This window comes from Chaetodon trifascialis, chromosome 2 (genome assembly GCF_039877785.1).
Source record: "Chaetodon trifascialis isolate fChaTrf1 chromosome 2, fChaTrf1.hap1, whole genome shotgun sequence".
Classification (NCBI taxonomy): domain Eukaryota; kingdom Metazoa; phylum Chordata; class Actinopteri; order Chaetodontiformes; family Chaetodontidae; genus Chaetodon; species Chaetodon trifascialis.
Genome location: NC_092057.1, coordinates 24340344 through 24364113, shown reverse-complemented (window position 1 = coordinate 24364113; position 23770 = coordinate 24340344). Strand labels below are relative to the sequence as shown.

General features: G+C 43.9%; 1 protein-coding gene across 1 annotated transcript in view; it reads right to left on the bottom strand.

The window, feature by feature from the left end:
• Positions 1-23770, bottom strand: part of maml3 (mastermind-like transcriptional coactivator 3) — a 105828-nt gene that overhangs the window by 46798 nt on the left and 35260 nt on the right. The window contains exons 2-3 of the mRNA XM_070988594.1: positions 7208-7954; positions 3706-4644 (exon numbers count right to left, since the gene is read on the bottom strand). Coding sequence (XP_070844695.1) covers positions 3706-4644; positions 7208-7954 — 1686 coding nt within the window. The remainder of the gene's footprint in view (positions 1-3705; positions 4645-7207; positions 7955-23770) is intronic.

Here is a 23770-nt window from a genome sequence, read left to right as displayed (position 1 = left end):
GTGTGTGTGTGTGTACATGTGTGCACACATGTGAGTGGGCTGGTGTCGTGACTCACAGGGCTATTAGCACCGGCGTCAGCTCCTTGGTGCACTGCAGTCAGTGTGTGACACTATGATCTCCTACTCTTCCACACACACACACACACACACACACACACACACACACACACACACACACACACACACACACACACACACACACACACACACACACACACACACGGTACTCATTCACACACGCACACACAGTCAAACCTCCCGCCTCAATTTATCAGTATGACACCAGAAGCCCTCCTCTGAGGCCAACACCTGTCAATCCATTCGCATCCAATCATCACTCAGATAACCCCGGAGACCCGCCCCCGCGCTGCTAGCTTCACACAGCTGCACGTACGCTTGTGCAACAAGCCACATCCGCCTCACAATCATTCTGTGTCTCACACACACACTCACACGCATACTGAGGCAACCACATCGACCGTCACATGCAGACAAATCACACAAACATCTTCCAGAGGCTCACGCACGCGCCTTAGCTCCCCCACTTGCTGCTTCCACTGAGACATCCACCACTGTGACGACGGTAACCGCGACAACGGGCATAAATTAGCGTCATGGCGATATGCAAAGCGAGGCTGCAACAATTAAAGCTTGACTAACGAGCTTTTGAGGAGCGAGGCTGAAGTTTCCCTGAGCAGCTGCTAACTGGATTAGCCTACACACACACACACACACACACACACACACACACACACACACACACACACACACACACACAGAGAACAGAAAAAACATAGAGAGGACGGAGCACAGAGACAGTGACGTTTAAGCACCACCTGTGAGACCACACAAACACACACGCACGCACACACACAGAGCCAAAGGTTAATGTACACATACGCTGATGCAGACAAAGGAAATAGAATCGAAACACAGCTAGTATCACTTCACCCTAACACAAACATCATTACCAAGGGTGTCTCAGGGGATGTCAACATATCAGCACAAATTACTCTACAACAAGAAGTATCCATGCAAACACATAAAGACCAGGCAAAGACCTAATGTGGGGGAATAAAAAAGCAATCGTGTTTTCCTGTTGGTTCATTTCAGCTCGTAACTGTAGCACCTTCTTGTTTGTTGCATTTGGCATATGTTGTCATTATTTTCAAGATTTCTCACCTTGACATACTGAAGAATTTTGCAGTTTTTTTGTCCAACGCGCCTACAATTTGGGCACAGATGGTCTGAAAACTAATATTAAAGAGCTGATTGCCAAGACCTCTTTTTAGGCTGACAAGTATTGCTAGTTACATTCAATCTAATAGGACCCACCTCTGTGACGGTGCTTGTAATTAGTTACTTCAGTGTTAAAATCCTTTTCCATTGAGCGCTCCAAACATTTTGTATTGCACTAAAGTTGGGTGATTTATGATAGGCAAAATTAGAATTATATCACCAACATTAATGCAGCAGAAGCTGAGATATCCTAACTTTTCATCCCTCGTATGGGTCGAGCTCCAAAAACATTGGATCCTACACTTCCCATAATGCAATTTGATAGCTCCTTTTTATGACACTCTCTGAATCTGGTTGTCTTTGCAAATCATTTGCTCATGTCATCCCCTCTCTCTGCCCTCTTTCCTGTCATGTCTTCAGCTGTCTCTGTCACAAATAAAGGAAAAAAGTTTGTAAGGTAGAGTTTTGAGTAAAAATGTGTATTCTCGAAGCCAAGATAACCCTGATGACATCACCACGACAGACTTGACAAAGCTCTTCCAGGGTCACAGAGGATATTATAAAACTGTTTTCATTGGCTTAACAGTATTCCCTGGGACAAGCAAACTGATCTTGATGTGTAAAATTGGTGGACTTCCCCTTAAAGTTCTAGCACTAGCTGTCTGCATCCTGTAAATATTGATGCAATGCTCATCTGCAAACATGATCGACCTAATAAATGATCACTATGAGAAAATAAAGACGAGCACACTATAATCTCTGTCATATATTTTAGTTATTTGATGACGTTATTTGAGACTGACTAAAAATAAACGTACTAATTACCGTCAGTACAATCGGGCTACAAGCGTGTAGAACAGTGGGTATTTTACATTTCAGACACTCCATTCTGCATTGCTCACTTGTTTCTCCCTTTCCAGGCCCTTGACTTTCTTTTTAATATGCTCCATCCTCACTCAACAATAAATCTCTCTTTCTGCATTTGCCTTTCTCCTTTAAGTCGTTCTTTTTCTTCTCTGCACATCCTTCTCCTCTCTCTTCCCGGTCTCCAATTCTCCTCTGCTCACTCAAATAAATCTCTCCTCCCCCTCCTACCCACCCCCCCGACAAATCTATGAAACACACACAAACATACATGTGCGCAGACTTGCACTCACTCACTTGCGCACACAAACACACAGCCCTCCAGGCAGCAGCCACAAAGGCCCCATATTAATAAATCTGCTCCTTTATTGGTGCTGAGTGTCTCTGGCAGAGGGAGAAAGAGAGGGAGGAGAGGGGGAGGAAGGAGGAGGAGGAGCAGGACAGAAGACGCACAGATCACCAGAGGGGAGGAGGAGGAGGTGACTGACTGTAGCCATATCATGAACACAAGGGAGGCAGAGTGAGACAGACAGAGAGATACAGGTAGAGAGCAGACAGCATCGACAAGTGCATCATCAACAAGCATGTACACACCAGCACACACACTTTCTATCGACGATAATACAACAGCCCTGAGATAATGACCAACACCATGAGAAGTGTGAGGTTTCACTTGTGTGGGTGTTTATTTGTTGAAGTATAGTTCACCCACACTTCCTTAACGTCCTCCGTCCAGTGGATTATTAAGGACACCTGACACCCGGCTAACCACTGGAGCGTTCAGAGTGGGTTGTGCTGGTCGCTGGGCTCGGGAAACAAACTGCCCGAGGTGGGCTTTCGGTAATGACAGCAGCTAGCTTGGCTCAGTGGTCCAATCTCAGCCATCAGTCAGCTGTGACAGATTGGGGATATGAGCTAAGGAGCCGTTTAGCTTTGGTGTTTGGCATGGTGTGTGAGTGCATGCGCTTGTGTGTCTGGGGAAGGAGGAGTGGGGGGAGGCTATCAGTGCTGCTAGTGTTGCAGAAGCATCAATACACTCTCGACAGGCCATTTTCCTATGCCTATTCCCAGCCATGGCTTGTTGCTGGGGCAACTACCGCCATTTTACCTTCCCTGGCTGCACCACTAGAAGGTTTTATAAAATAGCAACCCATTTTCCAGAATATGTTCCGATCAACTGTTTAAAAAAAAGCATCCATCTTTATTTTTCAATCCTTGCTAATGGGCATTCTGCGTGCAAAGGGCAGTCCAAGTTTTCTGTATATTTTACAGGAAACCTCCAGTGGACAGGCAACGTTTCATATACCTACTCAAGGATTGACAAGCAAAAGTAGTAGGGTGTTTGTTCTCCTGCCAAGGCCATGGGTTAAGCACCACCCTAAAACATGGCATCTCGACAATAACTGCTTTCTGTTATCATCTGAAGAATGACTTTGGGCTCAAACTACAGACAAACTGCAGAGGAAGGAAACCTTCCTCCTGGACCAATGCAGGGGCGACACCATTGGCTACACATGACCTGCACCAATGTAAAGCAAAAAACTTTGCCAAGCCACAGTGTTTAAAAACAATCATCAAATGAATATCAAACTGTTCCCTTACCTGTCCATGAGGCTGCATGGCGCTGTAGGGCATGTTCTGGTTCAACACTTTCTGCTTCATCAGCAACATCCTCTTCTGCTCCTCGCTCAGGTGGGCTGTCTGTCCTGGGATTGGCCCCTGCGTCTGCCCTGGCCCCGCACCCTGGCTGCCGCCTCCCCCACCACCCATGTAGGGAGGCATCATGGGGTTCTTGACCTGACTGTTCCCCCCCATGGGTGGAGTCATCCTCTGGCCTATGTGATCAACCCCGCTACCACTGAAGTGACTTAGTGGTTTGGTGTTGTTATAGGACAGCATGGCTGCTGTTTGCTGCTGCTGTTGTTGCTGTTGTTTGGACAGGGTGTTCTGGTTGATGCTGTTTGGCTGTTGCTGGCCCATCATGCTCATGTGGTTGTGAGGGAGGTAGTTGTTCATGGGGGCTTTGGGCCCATTGTTGGGGGCCATCCCAGCCACTAGAGGGCCCTGTGGTGTGTTAAAGGCTTGCGGTGGGTACATCATAGGACTGTTGGGTTTGTCTTGGTTAAAGGGACCAGAGTTATAGGGACTAGTTGGAGCACCTGCAGGGGACCAGTTAGCTGCTTGTTGCTGCTGCTGCTTCTGCTGTAGCAGTTTAGCACGTTGCTGAGCCATTGCTTTTAGCTGCTCTGCTGGAGAAAGTTCAGGTGTCACTGGCCCTACAGGCTGACCACCAGGCGCAACCCCAGCCGCTCCGGGCCCTGTGCCCGCCTGACTGACCCCTGGGTTCATCATGTATCCATTCCCAGGCCTAGAGACTGCTTGTGTCTGAGCCTGGGTCGGGGTCTGAGGGGAGCGAGCCACACAGTTGTGCAATGGGGAACCTGATGCCATAGCAACGGCTGGAGACTGCTGCAAAGGTTGCTGTGGAGGCGTTCCATTGGCAGTGGTGGCAAACTGAGGGCCTGACGATGACGGTCGGACCTGAGGGGAGGAATCAAAACAAGAAAAATGCCACTCTTAAATGAATAGTTCAACACAATGCCGAGAAGAGATGAGCTTATCTTAGAATAAACACTGTAAACAGAGGGAACAGCTAGCCTGGATTTTTCCAAAGTTCAAAAATATGTCCATGAACACCCCTATATATGACCTACATAGGGAGATCAAACCTCTATGAGACCTAGCTAAGACAGGGTGAAATAGCAGCATCAAGCACATAAACAGAAGAACAACATCAAATCTTAGTAACAAAACTAAGTATAACAAAGGTACATTGCATAAGGCAAGTGCAAAAACAAGGCAGCACTAAATTAGGAATGTTAGTTAGTTGAAACAACAGCAGCTAGGTATTTCAGGACCAAGGACCCGAATAGAAAAGACAGGTTTTGCCACCCTCTGATCTGACAGAAGGCACTTTGAACTTTTTAAAGTGCTGTCTTTTATGTGACCTAAGATTATGAGTGCTTTGCAAAAATAACAATAATAACTAAATAAGATGGACATCAGCCCGAGATAATCTTATAGATTCAGATGTGCCAGTCTTGTAGGCTACACAGCATGAGGGATGATCATCACAACATGCTGCATGAGGTAAAGTGGTGGGTCCTCAAACTAGAATTTGTGAAATGCCTTTGGACTGAATCATAAAGAGGGTAGAGTTTGGACAAAGTGGACGTTGAGACAAACCTATAAATGCTATCACCATTGTCAATCTGAGTCTGAGAAAGGCTAGCAACTAAGCGTCTTGATGTCAAGAAAAAACAGAAAGTAACGCCCAGTAATTAAACTGTCCTCACTATAATGTTGACTCTGGTAACACAAAGATGTGAAAGTACCATTACAAACATCGCAACACAAAAATCTTCATCTACTCCCACCATCCGAGTAGAAGTGAAGATCAAGTGGATTAACTTGATGGAAATGTCCTCACAACAACAACAACAACAACAACAACAACAACAACAACAACAACAACTGGAAAACTCTTAGGCCACATGTGTGCGCAAATCATTTGACTTTGGACTGCTTTGAGGTCCCATACTAAGCAGCATTTGCTTCAAGACTGAAGCTCAAGGAACGATTGATACTGACTTCAAACTTAGAACCTGTAAGTTTTGCCATTTTGATGTTGCTTTCCCGTTTATTCCGCTGGTTAGCCTGCTGAGATTGGCATCAGCACGTTCTGCGGCCAATGTGGCGAGAAGCATCTATTGTAAACCAAGTATTCAAGACTGGGAGACAGTCAAGAGAAACTGTGTGAACGTTAAGCCTCATTTGAAGCGAATTCAATAAGTAGAGTTGTAGGTCAGATGTGGGAAACTGCTTGTTCACGTAGCTTTTGTGTTGTCTCACATAGCCAGAGCCAACATTATCTCCACACTTCATACTGCAACACAAGCTGAGCTGCTGTTGTTACAGGAAAGCCTCCTCTGCTGTGTGTTGCATCTGCATGTGTGTCTGTTGCTGCTGTATGTAAATGTACTTGACAGACATGCCTGTGATACACTGACTGTTGTACTTATATAAGATACTTTTCTGACAAATAAATGCTATTGAGATGCCCAATCCTACCACTTGTCTATCTCTGAAAAAGGAATCACATTACATTTACTTTTCAACCTACATTATGGGGCAGGTTACTTTTCATTGGAGCCAATTTTAATCCTACTTCCTTTCTTCAGATATGTTCCCTTATAACGCTAATAGAGAGGTAGAATCATGTTTTGTGTGGAATATCCCTTTTATTTTTGTAATACCATGATATAATACTGCTACCATAATAAACAAAAAATGGTTTGATATAAGTTTTAGGTCATATCGCCTACCCCGACTACTTAGATATTTTCTCTCTTTACTGACCTGGTTGGACTATTTAGGAAGTGGTGAGTGATACTGGTTCACTAAAGTAAAGTCTTTACAATGTCCGGGAAAGTCTGTTCATAGCTTGAGAGATTTTTTGAGTCTGGCTGGAAGCCATCTGTCTCAGACCAAAATACCTCACAGCTATCTTATAAAACTATATTATAACATCAGTACAGCCTATAAGCATGTTTGTTTCCTGTCCTGTTCACAGTGTTATTCATTGAGTATAACTGAGAAACAGTAAACTGAAGGACATATCTGTGTGAATATAAGACCATCAATTTGAATCAAAAATTAGTTATGATCTAAAAATCAGTTCAAATGATCTGAATACTGAAGAAAGTGGATGAAAAAGCTGAAACAATAAGGAAATCAGAACTGATAACAAAAAACCCCTTTAAATGGAAATTTCTACTCATCACCTGCAATCCCTGCATCAGGGATGGAAAAAACTGTAATTTGTAGTGTGCATGCAGATTATATATGGTTTATGAACCGTTGCTGCTGATCTATTGTGTCTGTTAAATGAAATTAAAACAACAGGCATTGGTACTCTTAGTGAGTAACATGCTGACAAATGCACTGTAATATGACTGAATACTCTAAGATGGTCACAACTTCGGGCAGAGATAGAGGTTAAATACCCCTGCCACAGCGCATCAGGTTGAACCTTAGTACTGACCTGTGGTGAGCCCATGGGAACCTGTGGGCCTCCCTGTGGAGGCTGAGGAGGAGGAGGCAGGGCAGCTGCTGGCGCCGCCCCGCCTCCAGGTGCTGTTGTATTCCCAGCTGTTTCCTGTGGGCCTGGTGTCTGATTGTTCGCTGGCCTGCCAAACTCTGCCTCTTTCTTGTCTTCAAAGTCCTCATTGAAGAGGTCGTGCATATCGTCCTCTGGCACAGTGTTGGCCAGCTCATCGATCAGCTCCTGCCACTCCTGGTCATTGAGGTTGATGTCAGAGAACAGTTTGTTCTGATTGGACAGAGACTGGGGATCAGAGGACTCCATCCCACCTCCGTCATCCAGTGGCTCCTGTTTCAGGTCTTTGAGGAGGCTGAAGCTGTCCTCCAGGTCTGGCAACGAGCCATTGAGCTTCATGTCTGGGAGATGGCTGCCGCCATTCTTTCCCAGCTCATCTGATGCCTGGCCTATGTGGTTGCCATTGCTGTTTGTAGTGTTGTTTCCGGTGGAAGTGTTCGGCCCGCCAAGTATGGGCTTAATGTCCATTTGGTGATGTAGTGGAGAGATGGGTGGTACATTGTTGTTATTGTTGTTGTTAGGGAGACCTGTTAGTGAGTCCAAACCACCAGAGCCATCCTTCCGTACCCGTTTAGTGGTCGGTGAGTAGCTGCCTCCATCACAGATACCATTCTGCTCTCCATTGAGGGGTGATCGTGCACTGTCCAGTTTCCTTTTTACAGTCTCCTGGAGCTGTAACAAACAGGAAAAAGAAAATGGATTAGGACTGAAGGAGCACCAGAGATGAGACATGTAAGCAGCACAAAAACTTTTCTGTGGTCTTCAGGGAGCTAAGAATGGAAACAACATGAGACCAAATCAATAAGGCAACAGGTTGCTTCCTCTCGACGCAAATCAAGAACTGTCATGAGAATGAGAGAGGTGTGCCAAAAATCTAAACATCACCAAGACAAATCAATCGTACTTTCAGAACAGATTCAATCTGGCTGAAATAATGATCACGTATCGAGTTCTGACACAGAGCACACATGCATGCGTACAGAAGCAAGAAGCAAAACATGGGTCAAAGCAATGAGTAGCCTGAAAGCCAACTCCATGAGCAACTGCAGCATGCAGAGAGATTCGAGATTTTCTGAGGAGGGAAGGAAAGATCAGATCGTTCCATCTGCAATATTTTCCCCATCACTAGAATCAGCCAATGGGTGGATGAGCTGCCCCATCTAAATCTTACTGTAGGCAGCCTGTAAACAGTCCACTTTCCAGTCTCACTGCCTGTGTCATGGCACAGGTAACGACAGGGTGCTAACGAATGCTGGCTGGTAGTTAAGATAAACAACATCATAGACCTGGATTGACAGCAAAAATGAACTTTTACAAAACTAATGTATATTATCAGCAGGGGGTTAGGTTCACAGTTCGATAGAGGATACAGAGCTTACGGTTGAATGCAGAAATGATACTTTTACCAATGCTTGACTGAAAATATTAAGTATGGTGGAGCGGAAATGTACTCCTGCTTGGGGAAAAATGTAAAAGAACTGTTTCAGTGAGAATCTGTGGTGTTAGGAAGATCTGGACAGAATCTGGGTTTGTTGCTCTGCTACCCCTCAAATGGAGTTTTGATCAACATCAGCAGCACTTTAGAGGCTCGGTGCATTATTAAAATGTTGTTGTAATGAATAGCACATAGGGCTTTCAACAAATATTTTAAAATCAAATTTATATTTGAATTGTAAAAAATCCATACATTTGATTGTGAAAATGAATATTCCAATGTTGGGGAGGGGGAGAGACCCTTAAATATGACATATTTAAGACTCTCCTGTCATAATGTCGGGTGTTCGCCTCTCTCTTGCTCCTCTCCCGAATCGGTGAGTTAGTGCAGATTGTTGGAACAGTGGAAGGATGAACCAAGACAGTTTTGATGAGGTTATTTTGTTTTTGTTACGTTTCAAGTTTGCTTGATGATGATAAAATTACTGTTTATGCGAATGGAGTCTGGTGGCTTTGGCAAGAGCGATACAACAGTTGCTTCTGGTTACACAAAACTGATCTCACTCTTTAACAGGAAGGTATCTTTATTTCCATAATGTTGTCAGACACTTATTATAACAATCTGAGCCCGTCAGCGGCAAAAACAAACACTTTTAGTGGACATACATTGACACTGTGCAAACACTACACTGCAGTGTGTTTTGTGGCTGCTGTGCTGTTGTTCAATACTGAAAGAAATAAAAAAAATGTTGTCTCTATTAGTCAATTGGACACAAAAAAAATGGAAAATAGGGTAGATGATCAGATAATATGTGAGCGGAATCAAGCATGAAAGCATGCAGAAAAAAAACAACCCTGAATTTTGTAATTTTGAGGTTTCTGTGCAATTTCTGAGCAATTTAATACACTCTCAATCTCAATTTTACTCCTAACTCCTGTTAATTTCAAACCCTAATGAAGTTGGCAGAGAAATAGTAGATGCTATTAAAATGACGGATGGGAAGCAGGGACCTCATTTATGAAAGGTTCCCAAGTGCAAATTTTGTGCTCTGACCCAAATCCAAGCCAAAATTTAAGATTCATTCAAAAAGATGATCATAGTGTTAAATTTGGTGGTGCAGGCTTGCATTTAACGGTAACGAGTTATGGTATTATTTAATTGTTTTGTTCTACGTATATCACAGATAATGTCAGAGACTATTCTTAAGAGGCCATCAGAGAAGAATTTGAAAGCAGATTAGGCTGCTCACTTACAGCTAAATTGATGTTAATGTAATTCAATATTTTCAGATGCAGGTGACTTTCTGAAAGAAGTGAAATTAAATTCAAAACCAAGGATAGCTGAAAAAAACAACAACAACATTAATGCTCTTGCAAAGAGCATGTAATGAAAAAATACAATGTAAATTTACAAGAAAGGACACACGTGGCACAATATTCCGAAAAAGAAAAGAAATCATTGGTATGCGCTGACTGAACCCTTCTTACACCGAAACCTCCTTCCAATCTTATTCCTTTCATGCAATTCACACACATACACATACACATACACATACACATACACATACACATACACATACACATACACATACACACACTTTTGGGACATTACATAGACTTACATTCATTTCCTGGACATTCATTTCCATTACCACTATTTGCCTAACCCTAACCTTCACCCAAGTCTTCACTCTGAAATTTAATGATTGACATTCTGGGGGCCTGCATTTTGTCCCCACAACTAAGGCAAGTCCCCACAATGTGACTGCATAGACAGATTTAGGTCCCCACAATGTGAGTAAAACACACAAGCACACTTGCGCAACGACATACAGACACATAGTCCCACAAACGCACATTGATTGGAGCAGTTTGCCGGTTACATGTACAGTACATCTACATTTCAAACAGTCCTCTGTGAAAAGAGGAGCCGAGAAGCAGTAATACATTTTGTAAAATCCACGCTCTTAGCTGTCACATGTGAAAGAGTCAAACACACACAGACAAAGGAAGCACCACTGATACATGTACGTGTGCAAAAGCACGCTTAGCTCTTTGTTATTCAGATGGAACAACAGACAAAATATATTCAGATTGTATTCTGACCCTGAGGTGGACCCACTCAAGCTGGCAGAGCACACACACACACCACTTCACAAAAACACATGCACCATAACAACAAGCACACAAATCATCCTTTTTTGACTTTCTTGGTCTGCTGGTGTGTGAATGTGTGTGTCTGTGTGGAGTGGGGCTGTCAGGTTGGCCTCCCCCTCTGTTCTCCACTATGACTGACAGTCAGCCTAATTATCTTTATGGCATGATAAACACTATTAGTATTGACAGCCAAAACTACAGTATGTGTGTGTGTGTGACTCCTTCTGAACTCTTATGCTTGTGTAGCCATTAGAGGAACAGCTGAGAAAAACACAGGAAAACACACATCTCCACTGTCACGACACAGCTTCATCAACTCTGTGTTTGTGTGTGTGTGTGTGTGTGTGTGTGTGTGTGTGTGTGTGGTCCTGCAATCAATTGGTTTAAATAATTCAGGTCTCCTGCATGCGGGGTTGGTTTTGTGTGTGTACGGGTGTCTGTGTGTTTGTGCATACATGTGTATGTGTGTGTTACCAGCTTTCCCTAAATGCCAGTGACTCATGTTGATAATAACAGACTTGCCTTTCAAAGCCCACCTATAAAAACTCCCATAATTATCCAGGTGGTGTGAACTATTGCACCCTCCCACTGAGGGTGGGAGGGTGCAATAGTTTGCGTGTGTGCTTATACATTGGCACGTGCACGCACATGCACAGATACACGCAGAGGTTTTGCATACACACCAATTTATTAAAAAAAAAAAAAAAACACAACCAGTTTAACCTTCTTGATAAAATCCTTAATACAGAGACTGAAAAAAAGAAATAGAGAAATACATCCAGACAAAAAGCAAAAGATGGGCTGTGGTTCCGTCTGCTCTGCTGTATGAGTCAGCATGCCATAGCCTGAGGGAACGTTGGCAGGATGAATGACAAAACTGCGAGCCAGAACGAAATGAAACTTTATATTAACTGTAGTTAATCATTTGTTTCTTTTAGCACAATTAGCAACCTAATTGCGCCGCTGAATTACAGTAATATACCTGACATGCACTGAGAACAGCACTGACAATATTTCTATTAATTTGACAACTGTGGCAATAAAACACCTGAACTGAGAGGAGTGAGTGTTTGCACGTGTCAGAGAAAGAAACAGATCCAGGCGAAGAGAGGAGACGATATTGAGAGTCAGAGACAAAGAATTTTGAAGTAGTTTAATCAAGCTGGAGTGCTTAGCGAGAGAGGAGGGAAAAGAGCAACAGAGAGAAAAGGACAAGAGGATGAAAAAGAGCAAAGACAGGAGAGAGAAAAAGGAAGAGAGCGCTGCTTGTTTCCCCTCCTGCGTCTCTCTGTATTCTTTGACATAAACACCTGCTGACTGCTCCTCTGTCGACTCCCACAACAGACAGAGAGAGAGAGTGTGACAAAGACACAGGGAGACAAAGGTAAGACACACACACACACACACACACACACACACACACACACACACACACACACACACACACACACACACACACACACACACAAGAGGAAGAAGGGATTTATTTGTCAGGCAGAAGGTCTTTCTGCTTTGAGTGGAGGAGCTACCAGGACATGAAGACGAAGAGGAGGAGAGAGGGTGAGGGAGAGGGAGAGAAGAGGTAGGTAGTGGAGGGAGGAGGAGGAGGAGATAGGTGGCTTGATGGAAAGGCATAGCTCGCCAAATGACAGCGGGGAGCAAACGATGAGAGGGTGATCAGAGAGGGAGAGGGAGGGAGAGAAGAGAGACAGAGATGGAACCACTAAGGTGCTGTTGTTATAGCAACCTGCTGCTCTGCTGCTTTGTGCGCTGCATCCTCCTCCTTCCTTCCTCCTCCTCCTCCTCTCTTCTCACTCACTTACTCCCTCTCTTGAGGTTGAGCATCATATCGAATTCAAACCAATGTCTCAATATTATACGAACATGTCAATGTTGAAGCAGTTCCACAACATGGGTGATTATTTATGTTGCGAGCTAAATGTGGAGGTGTGTAGCTGACATGCCTCTGAACAGCGGAAACCTTTTGTCTATAGGACTGCATTTGCAGAGAGAAACACACTGTATTCCTCCTAATATTCATCACAGAAGGTGTGGTAAACCTGATTAAAGGTCAATTGATTCTTCTTAGCATATATTTCTGCATGCTATGCAGCCCTTCTTCTCGCCATCCTCTGTTCCTCATCCTTCCTCCCTCGCCGCCACATTATCTTCTCACTCGTTTCTCTATACTGACTGAGGGGACAGTCGCGCCAATAATAGGCAGCACGCTGCCATGTGACACACACACAAAGACACACGGAGAGGCTGGACGGCGATGACCAAAGTACCAGACACACACTCGTACACTAAGTATTGTTTGTCCTGACACAGGAGCTGATTTACAGTAAGGCTCTCTCTGCTGGATGGTAAGTGAAAAACTACCACGAAAAAAAAAAATAAAATAAAATAAAATAAAATAAAATGAAATAAAATAAAATATATATATATACACACACACACACACACATATATAGTGTGTGTGATCTGTGGAATTCTTGCTGAGAACCTGAAGAAGTGTGAGCAACAGTACTGTGCTGCAGATAAACCCTGATCCCAGCATCACAAAGGAGCAAACAGAATTTTAATGCTGACCACAAACTGCGTCCCATCCACTTTGTCTGCTTCCAGCCAATAGTCGCACAGTGGCGATAATCAAGTTGTCAGATACAGGTAGCAAGCGCCCACAAATATCGGTCATAATTGTCCAAACTTCATTAGGTTTCCCCGTTGCAGGCCAGTATGTACCTTGCTTGTGAGTGTGTGGCTGTCTGTGTGTGCGCACTTGTTCCTGGTCTGGCCCACTAGACTGTGAAATGAGTCAATTAAATCAAACAGGTCTTTAATAAATAAAAGTGTGTCCTGCTCTGTGTGTGTGTGTGTGTGTGTGTGTGTGTGTGTGTGTGTGTTGATGGGGGTTATGGCAAAAAGCTCTGACATGTCTTCACCTATTTTAAACCATAACCTGCCAGTAAATGCTGCTGTTTGGCTGTAGGGTCCCAACGTGACCACAAGATTGACCTTAACTGACAACCTTCCGAGCTTGTTCAGGAAAGAACTGTAAGTGTACAGCAAAAAACTGTCAAGACTGAATTTATGTGTTCTCAGGGATTATTTCACCTGACATAATTTAACGGAGAGTAACAGCATCCAGACAAGCTGCAGCACGACTACATGGCCCATGTAGGAAAGTGACACTGTAACAAGGCGACTTCACTGACTCACTGTTTGATTTTAGAAGACACCAGGAGCAGATGCCAGTGAAGAGTCACTGTTTGTATCTCACAAGTCATTTATGCATTTTCTACGTTACCAGAGCGGAAGTGAAAAAAGGTTTTGATCTTGGCTTACAGTAAGAAAGGGTCCGACATCCATTTTAAAATCCCTCCGCTGGTGTGGAACGTCAAGCTTTAAAGACAGACAGTCTTTTTATTTACTTACTACTCGAGTCATTTCAGTGAGAGGAACTGGGAAGATATGAAGCCAAAACAAGAGGGAATACATACGGGAGTGTCAGAGCTTCTGTCCTTCATCTCAAGGATGCTGGTTCAAGCACACGTCAGCAAGCATCCATTCTGTTGAAGTGTCCTTGAGCAAGTCACTGAAACTCACCAGAAGAGCCTCTTTGTGAATGACCCTGACATAAAGGATGTGCAATTTGGTCCAAGTTGAAAAGCACAATTTGGGAGAGATGTGGGGCCATGTTGGTGAGTAGACTGAAGGTCTGGACCTTAAATGTTTATTTGACGAGGCTAATACGACTATTATGTCTGTACTGTAAATATGTAGCTGGTGCTAGCAGGCAGTTAGCTTAGCTAAGCACAAAGACTGGAAACGAGGAAACAGTCAGCCCACATCTTTGTCTTCCTCTCACACCAAAATGAAGAGGCAAATCAGTTTTGAGTGTAAAACACTGGCTTTGGACTTCTTACTTGGGCCTGTGCAATACTTCACTCTGACAACTTCACATTATTTTTATTATTGTAAGAGTGTCTTACTTTATTCCTGAATATCAACCTTTTAAGACGCATAGTGTTTAGTTTTCCGGACCAGATCCCTGAACATTGGGCAATAGATGGACAGAACACAAAAACAAAGAGTCTGTGAAGTGAAGGACAGAAAACTCCAAGTGACAAGAGGAAGGTACAAACAAAAGAACCATTTGGCCGCCATCCCAGAGAAGTGTGTATGTGTGTGAGTGTAAGAAAGCGCCTGCCAGTCTGCCTCCTGTACACAGGGGACTTATACAGCCCTGATTTGAATACACACGCACTTCTAATCTTCTAAACAATAAAGCTTTAAATATTACCTTTTCCACATTCTGCAAATGAATGCAGTTTTGTTTTGCAGTTGGAGCATTGGCAGATTTAAGTATCGCTTCTTTATCCTGCAGCCAAAATAAGAACTGCATTAGACAACAACCTGGCGTTGTTATGACAAGTTGGAATATTGAGTATTTTCTAAACGAGTCACTTCTTTAAGGCTGCATGTTCTGTCCAACAAACTCAACAAGACAACAAGGGGGAAACTCTGGCAAATATTGGCAACTCTAAAAATTGTATTTATTCCATAAAGAATCCATACACACTTACATAAAGGAGAGAAATATATTTAAATATCTTTTTGTTGTTGAGGCAATGTTAGCCTGATATCAGACAGCTGGTATCAGTCAAGTGTAGTACCACCCTACACAGGCAGATAGGACACCAACACACACACACAATAAGTACTATTGTGGTGTGGTTTATCACAGCATTCTCATATCTATATATCTTATGTGAAGTGTGTGTGTGTGTGTGTGTGTGTGTGTGTGTGTGTGTGTGTGTGTGTGTGTGTGAGTGTGTGTGTGTGAGAGAGAGAGAGAGAGAGAAAGAAAGAAAGAGTGTGAGCTTGAACATGCATGTGTATCATCAGCAGTTTTAAACCTGCTGATCTGACATAAAAACCTAGTGGCCACAGAAAACCATCACTTTTTCCTCCTCATGTACACTATCTCCCCCACCCACCCCCCCCAACTCAATAACAGAGACCTTAAAGTGTATGTGTGTGTGCGAGAGAGTGAGTGTTTGTGAAAGAGGCAAAAGAGTGAGAGAAAGACAAAAAAAGAGAAATGGAGTAAGCTACAGCACAGTGTGTTAACACACACATTTACAAACCATTAGCATTTAACGCACAACTTATTATCATCCGAGTCAAGGACTGCATGCACGCGTGTTTGTGTGTGCATCACTGCATGTGTGCGTGTGTCTGTGTGTGTGTTTACACTTTCTAGTTAAAGTGTAAGTAATAAAGAGGGCAAGCAGAGAGAGCAGAGAAGCAACAGAGAGCGAGAGAGAGAGAGAGAGAAAAAGAGGGGACAAGAGAGGGGAAACTGTGTGTGTGTGCATGTGTGTGTGTGTGTGTGTGTGTGTGTGTGTGTGTGTGTGTGTGTGTGTGTGTGTGTGTGTGTGTGGTTCCTGGCCGAGCAGCTCCTCTCTATTTATAGAGCTGCAGCTCCTTCCTGTTTCTGGAGCTGTACCATCACGCCAGGAGGGGGTGGGGGGTGAGAGAGGGTGAGAGAGAGAGAGGGAGAGAGAGAGAGAGAGAGAGAGAGGGGGGGGGGGGGAGGGAGTGTTGAGGAGAGGGAGGAAGTGTAAGTGGGTGTGTGGGAGGGGAGACTGGTCGTGTTTGAGTCTTTAGTAAATCAACAGATCCACCCCCTCTCTTTTTGCTCTCTCTCTCTATCACTCTCTCTCTCTTTTTCTCCCCCTCCCACCCCATCCCTTCTTCCTCCCCCTCCCTCTCTTACTCAACAACATGGGCTCGGCCAGCAGCTACAAAAAAACTATACACCAGTGAGAGAGAGAGAGAGAGAGAGAGAGAGAGAGAGAGAGAGAGAGAGAGAGAGAGAGAGAGAGAGAAAAGGAGAAATGGGAAAGAGATGCACAAAACTAAACAGTGCTACAGGATGATTAGTGGGATATTTTTTGCATTTGATGGTGAAATTACAGAGTTCTGTTGCACAATAGGATACTGGTGATTAAAAAAAACTGTTTAGAGACAATTGCTGACATGAAACAGAGTATGGCAAAAACTAGAACTAAACCTATTAGGTGTAGAAAATCAGGTGGTGTCTGTATGACTGAAAGCACCTATTAGAAAAAGCATTTCATACTTAAAAGACGAGGAAAAGGTCATCACTTTGTGGTGGAAAATGATCCCTACTAAACCCAAAAGCAGAAACTATTTGTCATTTCATGACGTCTTTATAACCTGACATGAGTTTGACAGTATTTGGTAAGGCTTGAGAAATGTTCAGCGCTAAAGATGAGCACAACATGCTTCAGACTGCAGTACTTTTGTGCTCTTTTTTAAAAGACAAATAGAATACGTTAAGATAAATTGCACCAATGGAGGATCAGGTCCTGTTAGAGCACAAGTGACCCTACTGTTTGGTTGTCGCACCTACTCAGATGGGGTTAGGATCCAGGTGGGAGAGCATAAGCCTTGTTGGTGTTACGCCCTCCAAGTGACAGGTGAAATCTAGCCGCTGGCTAAACCATATGTAATGGAGGACATGTCTGTCTACACTCTACCCAGGTCAGCTGTGGATTTAACATTGATGAAGCTGCAAGTGCAAAGAGAACCAGACATTTCGAATTCAGGAAACGGGGGAAAAGGACCGAAAAAAAAGACTCATATGACTTTAAGTCAGCCTGTATAAAGGAAAAACCTGACTACTCTGAGCCTTACTTCACCCAATCTGGATGGTTAACAAGATTAGAATTCCATTTTTAAGTACAAAGCCAGGTAGTTGTCTCTGGCCTCCATTACTTTATTCAAACAGAGGAAGAATACGGGCTGTCCAAATCCTGTCCACACCTTCCAAAATGACTCTCCTGTGTCTATGGTGCAAAACACTACGGGACACTGTACAATATATCCAAAGAAACTGTTCAAAGGAAAGCTTAAAGCAGAAGTATTCAGAGATATTTTGCCCCTGCTAATAATCATATACCTTGGTCCATTCCGGGCAAAGTGTGCAAAGCGTTCAGCTGTATTATGAGAGGAAATGTAAATATTGGATTGGGAGTCCATATCAGCAGATGCTGTATTAAATGACTGTTTGGGATTGTTCCAAAAATGTTGATCTGGACATACTACAGGTTTGCCTGTGGCGGCTGCAGAGCTTCTCTGATCTGTTGTTCACTTTGGAAGGTGGCCAGTCGTTGTTTGAAATACTAAATACAATCATACTGTTAATATCATCCAAAAGCAAAGAAATGTGTCCTTTATAAGCCACTGAAAAAAGTTTTTAGCCCTGACTGTAGATATGAACAAGAATAGAGGAAAAGAAAGAGGGGAAAGAATGTGTGACTGTGTGTATGTAGTGTTTGTGTGTGTGTGTGTGTGTGTGTGTGTGGGGGGGGGGGGGGGGGCTCCTGGCTTCATGGCCAGATGGTCACCAGGAGGGGCCTGACAGCTGTGTGTGTGTGTGTGTGTGTGTGTGTGCGTGTGTGTGTGTGTGTGTGTGTGTGTGTGTGTGTGTGTGTGTGTGTGTGTGTGTGTGCAAGAGAAAGAGAGGGAGAGAGATACGGACAGATTGTGTCCAACACCTGTCCTCCCTGGACACAACAAAAGAGAAAGCAAGAAAGGCAACATGGACAACATCAGACACACAGAGCAAGGGACAGAAAAAAGGTGAGAGACAGTGAGAGAAGGACTGCGTGAGAGCGACGGAGCAAAAGAAAGACAGCAACAGGGAGCAACGTACAAGAGAAAGAATGGAAAAGATGAGAGAGGCAGGTGGAAAATGAGTGGGAGGATTTTCACCTTTCTTCCTTCATATGGAGCCAATTCTGTTATCGCACATGTAGAGGATGACATCTGCAGCCAAAAACAAGCACGTTTGTGTGTAATATTAGTATTGGTCTGTGTATGAGTCTACGGTAGGTGTATAACTGTGTGCATTTCAGAAGGGCTCCTCTGATTGGCTACGTTGGGCGATGTGCCACAGAAGGCGAGTGTGCGATTGGCTGCGTCGAAGCCCAGTCGGTTTCTGCCTCTGCCAGAGCCTGTCGTGAGGGCAGACTGGTGCACAAACACGCACACACACAGATTTATGGATGCTCAGTAGCAGGAATGACTGTTTTTTCCCTCCTTTTCACCGGTTTTCCCTCTCTCCACTGTTGACTCTGAGCTGAGGGGGGAGAGAGGGAGAGAGCAGGAGCGACAGTGAGGGAGAGAGGCTGCTATGGTAACAGATCACTGTGGCAGCCAGTGGAGGGGCCCTGATGGCTATTTGGCAGCGACTCCACAATCTCACTGGCTGCATACACGCGTCAGTGTGAGTGAGTGTGTGCTAAGTGTGTATGTGTGTGTTGACCAGAAGATATGCTGAATGGGGAAGTGTGTGCACGTATGTATGAGCCTTTCTGGGAGGAATGAACCCATTGGGCTGGTGTGTGTGTGCATGTATGTGTGTGTGTGTGTGTGTGTGTGTGTGTGTGTGTGTGTGTGTGTGTGTGTGTGTGTGTGTGAGTGTGTGTTTGCTCTGTGCTCCAGATGTCCTTAGTCGTGCAGATCGATGGCCACACGAGAGTACATCCCACTAACTTGAGTCACGACACCCATCTCCTTATTCCTCTCCCATCCAGACTGCAGGACTCTTCCACTTCCTCTTCTATTTAACATGTTTAATGTTTAATAATCAAACACTTGCCTGTGGATTGGCCTATCAGTTGATCAGCTCGCCTTGTCATTTCCAAGATGATAAATCAGCTGATGAGACAGCAGCAGTATGTTGCCTGAGTAAAATCCTGCTATTCCACTTCTCTCCTGGCTGCCTTCGCATTCTCCTCTCTCTAATTTTTCTCTGTGCATAACTAGGTCATGCAGTAGTAGACTGCTGTTGGCTCGGCGCTGTGCAATTCTTTGAATGTGTGCATGTGTGTGTTTGTGTGCATGTGCATGTGTTTACACAGCCTAAACACACAATTCAAGTAGACCTGGAAAGAACAAAGTCCAACCAAGTATGCGTGCATTCAGGAAACAAATGCAAGATCCAAGTGCACACGCACACGCACACGCACGCACGCACACACACACAAACACACACACACACACACACTAACAATAATTTATATAGGCATTTTGGACAGGTAGAATAGACAGGACAGTGTGTGTCTCTGTGTGTTTGCGTATAGGAGGAGATTACGTTTACTTTAGTACTAACATTTTGACGGCTTCACATTACTTTGCTTGTGAGTAGTCGAGTAGTTACAGGAGTCTCACCACCCAGAGGAGCCGCACACAACATTAGGATTTTCTTCGAGGGAAATGCATCAGTATCTAAAAGCCACTTCACAGCCTCAGTATACCCACATGGTGTTTTCACTTATTTTGTCTGATTAGACGTGGACAGACTGTGGCCATTGGCAACTCTCTGACTCCCCCGCTACCCTGTGTCACCTGTTGGAATGGGACGTCCATTTTTATCTGGTCTTGGCTGGGCAGCATTAATGAGTGACATTTTACGATGAAATATATTTATTTCCATAAGTAATTCTTGTTTGACGTGAATATAACAAAACCGTCTTGACCTTAAAGAGAAAGGCTTCTCTAGGATAAAAGGGCTTCATTTATAAGTGGTTACACTTGTTAACAGGTTAGTGACTGTACCGTAAACCTGCTAGCTGCTAGCTACCGTGGCTGGTATGTGCTAGCATGTTGTCGGTTCACTGTGCCGCAATCTTACCACATCTTGCTAACTAGTCCAACTGTGAATGGTTCTCTGAATCCATGGCTTGCATGTGTCTGAGTGTGTTTGCTCACCGCTCCGCCTCTGGGCAGAAATCATGAGGGGAGCCAGAAGACAGAAAGACTAATCCATCAAGACCTATACAATACAGCTCCCCATCCATCTCTGCCTCTCCTTCTCTCTCACTCTTTCATCCCATTGATCCCATCTCATGGCAGAGTGATCTTCATTTAATGCAACAACAACGACGTGCTGTGGTTTTTGTTTCTGTGCGTGTTTCCTGTGTTTACATGCGTGTGGTCACTCTTGCTTCCCTCGTGTAAACTGCCCTTTTTATACTAAAACAAACAGACTTTTACCCTTCCTCTAAAACTCCACGTCTAGCACTCTTTACTCATCTTTCTTAACCTCCCTACCCCACTCTTTTTCAGTATCCATCCCCTCCTCTCTGTGTCTCTCACCACATCTCCCTCCATCTATCCTGTCCCAAGCTATGCATCATCTCTCTCGTCTGTGCAGAGCAGGCAGACCCATCATTACCCCAGCATGCGAGTATTGATCCACTGCCCCAGTGTGTATGTGTTATTTTAAGATGCTCAGACCTGTAATCAGCGTGTTAATGATAGTTATTGCCAAAGCGACAAGCTTTGTGTGGTTATTCCAGGCCTGTAGATACCAATGAGAGGCTGGCAGCCTGAACACGCACATACAAACAAACGCACATAGATGAACAAGTTACAAGGGTGGATGGAGGCGTGCTGGTGTTCTAATGAGGGTAAGTGCTGCTCTGGGGCTTGTTGGCTCAAATCTGCAGTGAGGCTCATTTCCTGCTGTCTGTCTATCATAAAAATGAGAGTTCATAACTCACACACGTCTTCATTATCTTGCCAGGGCTGGTACAGTTAAGTGTGTGTGCCTGTGTAATTGTGTACAAAACAGGTATATGTGGCAGCTGCCATATCTGACAATGGTGAAGTCATCTGTGCCCATGAGCATTATGGTTATGAAATTTTCAAACACCTGCAGGAGAGTTTGGGATTGCATCTTGCCCGTTAAGATAATTTTTTTCCGAGCACTGACACAGAAACGAATAAGTGATGTGTGTGTGGTGCATGCGTGCGCACACTGCTGCCCATCAGCAAAAGGGAAGTGAGGCTATATAGCTGCAGGCTTTGACTCGCTCTGGACAAATGACTTCTGCATTTCCCCAAAACATGGCAATTTCACATTCCTATCAACACAGGGTGACCAAACCACCGTGGCCACAGACACACACACACACACACACACACACACGCACACACAGATACATGTGCCTTCATGCACACACAAACGCACACATGCAGATACAATTCATCTTGATATATTACAGAATACAGGTGTACCACCCCCACACTATCCTTCCAAAAGCAAATCCATATTCTCTCTTTCTCTCTCTTTCTCACTCACACACACACACACACACACACACACACACACACACACACACACACACACACACAGAGCTTTGCCAGTATGGATAAGCCCTATTTGGCAGTGCTGAGGAAGATGCATTTCAGAGGTAAATGACATCATTACCATATAAATGACTTCCAGCCAAACACATCTGCTAATGTAGCTACACACATACACACACACACACACACAATCACACAAACAAATATGATATGGGTTACACACATTTTAAGTGCAGCAGACTTCTGTGCACACACTCAACACAAAAACTCAGCGTTAACCTCACACATCACCGTACAATTAAAAGGTATACACACAGTGTAGCTCCAAAGGGGTTTAATGCTTGCAGGATGGGAAGCCCAACCTTACGTATACACCACCCTAACACCTAAACACCACGAAGCATGCGCAAACAACACAATGTTACCCAACCAAGAGCTGAGACTAAAGCCCAAATCAAGTTCCACTTTCTGACCTCTTCAAATAATTACTACTGTTCTGATGCTTACTCCTGTAGAGACCTGTAGTTATGTGGAGAAGGCTGAGTGAAAATATATGCTCTTCAGCAGTGCTGCTCTGCTTCACATTCATGTATTTATTGTAAACACATTCACACCTTTGAGTTTCTCAGAATAACACATATTGTTCAACTAATGACCGCTACAAGTGAAATGTTCACAATACTGGTGTTTGCTGTTCTATTATCTGCTGCGCTGGCTTTATTCTTCTGTGTTGTGTGTTTTTTGTATTGTTACAATGGTGCTATTTATTGTTGTTTTTTTTTTTTTTACTCTTCCATTTTCCTATACATTCTCACCCAGCTACAGGGCTGATACTGTAAGTTGGTAACTGCTACCCAAAGTAGGCACAGCAGGGTTGGTTGAGTGAGCTTAACACACCAAATGCTGCTGTTTTGATTCTTTTGGTATCAAAAATGAGAAAGAAAGAAGGGACTGCTGAGCGCTCCTTGAAGTAACCAGATGATGGATGAGACAGAAACAAACCAAAGTTGTGTTTACATTCAGTGTTTTTCACCAAAATGCATTGTGTGTGTGTGTGTGTGTGTGTGTGTGTGTGTGTGTGTGTGTGTGTGTGTGTGTGTGTGTGTGTGTGTGTGTGTGTGTGTGTGTCCTTGAAGGCCTGACAATTTCTGGAATATTCTAAACTGTGTATTGTGTACATCCATGTTTGCTAGCTCGCAGGACAGGCGTTTCCTTCTTTTTCCCTGCTGACACACTTTAGTGTCTCCGTATGTCAATCAATGGAACAGTGTGGAACGTATTTTGTGCACATGCAAGTCAACAATATCAACAAAATGGGGACTCTTGTAAAAACATTGCTCCATAGATCTGCTAGTGGTCAAAACTCCAAAGGGAACCTTCAAACTCAGGTTGTTTTCACACCTGACCAAGCGGACTCGGTTCGATTGGGGAGCTGAAAGTCGCAACATTGTTGCATTTATCACTAGTTTCGGTTCTGCTTTCACACTGTGATTTCTAAAGTAAAGGTAATTGTTGGTTTCTTTGTAGATAAAAGAGCTTGGTCTGTACCAGCTCTATATGGAAAGTGTCCTGAGACAAATTCTGTTGTAATTTGGCGCTATACAAATAAAATTGAATTGAATTGAATTGCATTGAATTAAAGTGCACCAAACTTTCTGAGCAGCATCACGTGGTTGAAAGGGGCGCTCATCGATTGGACAAAGT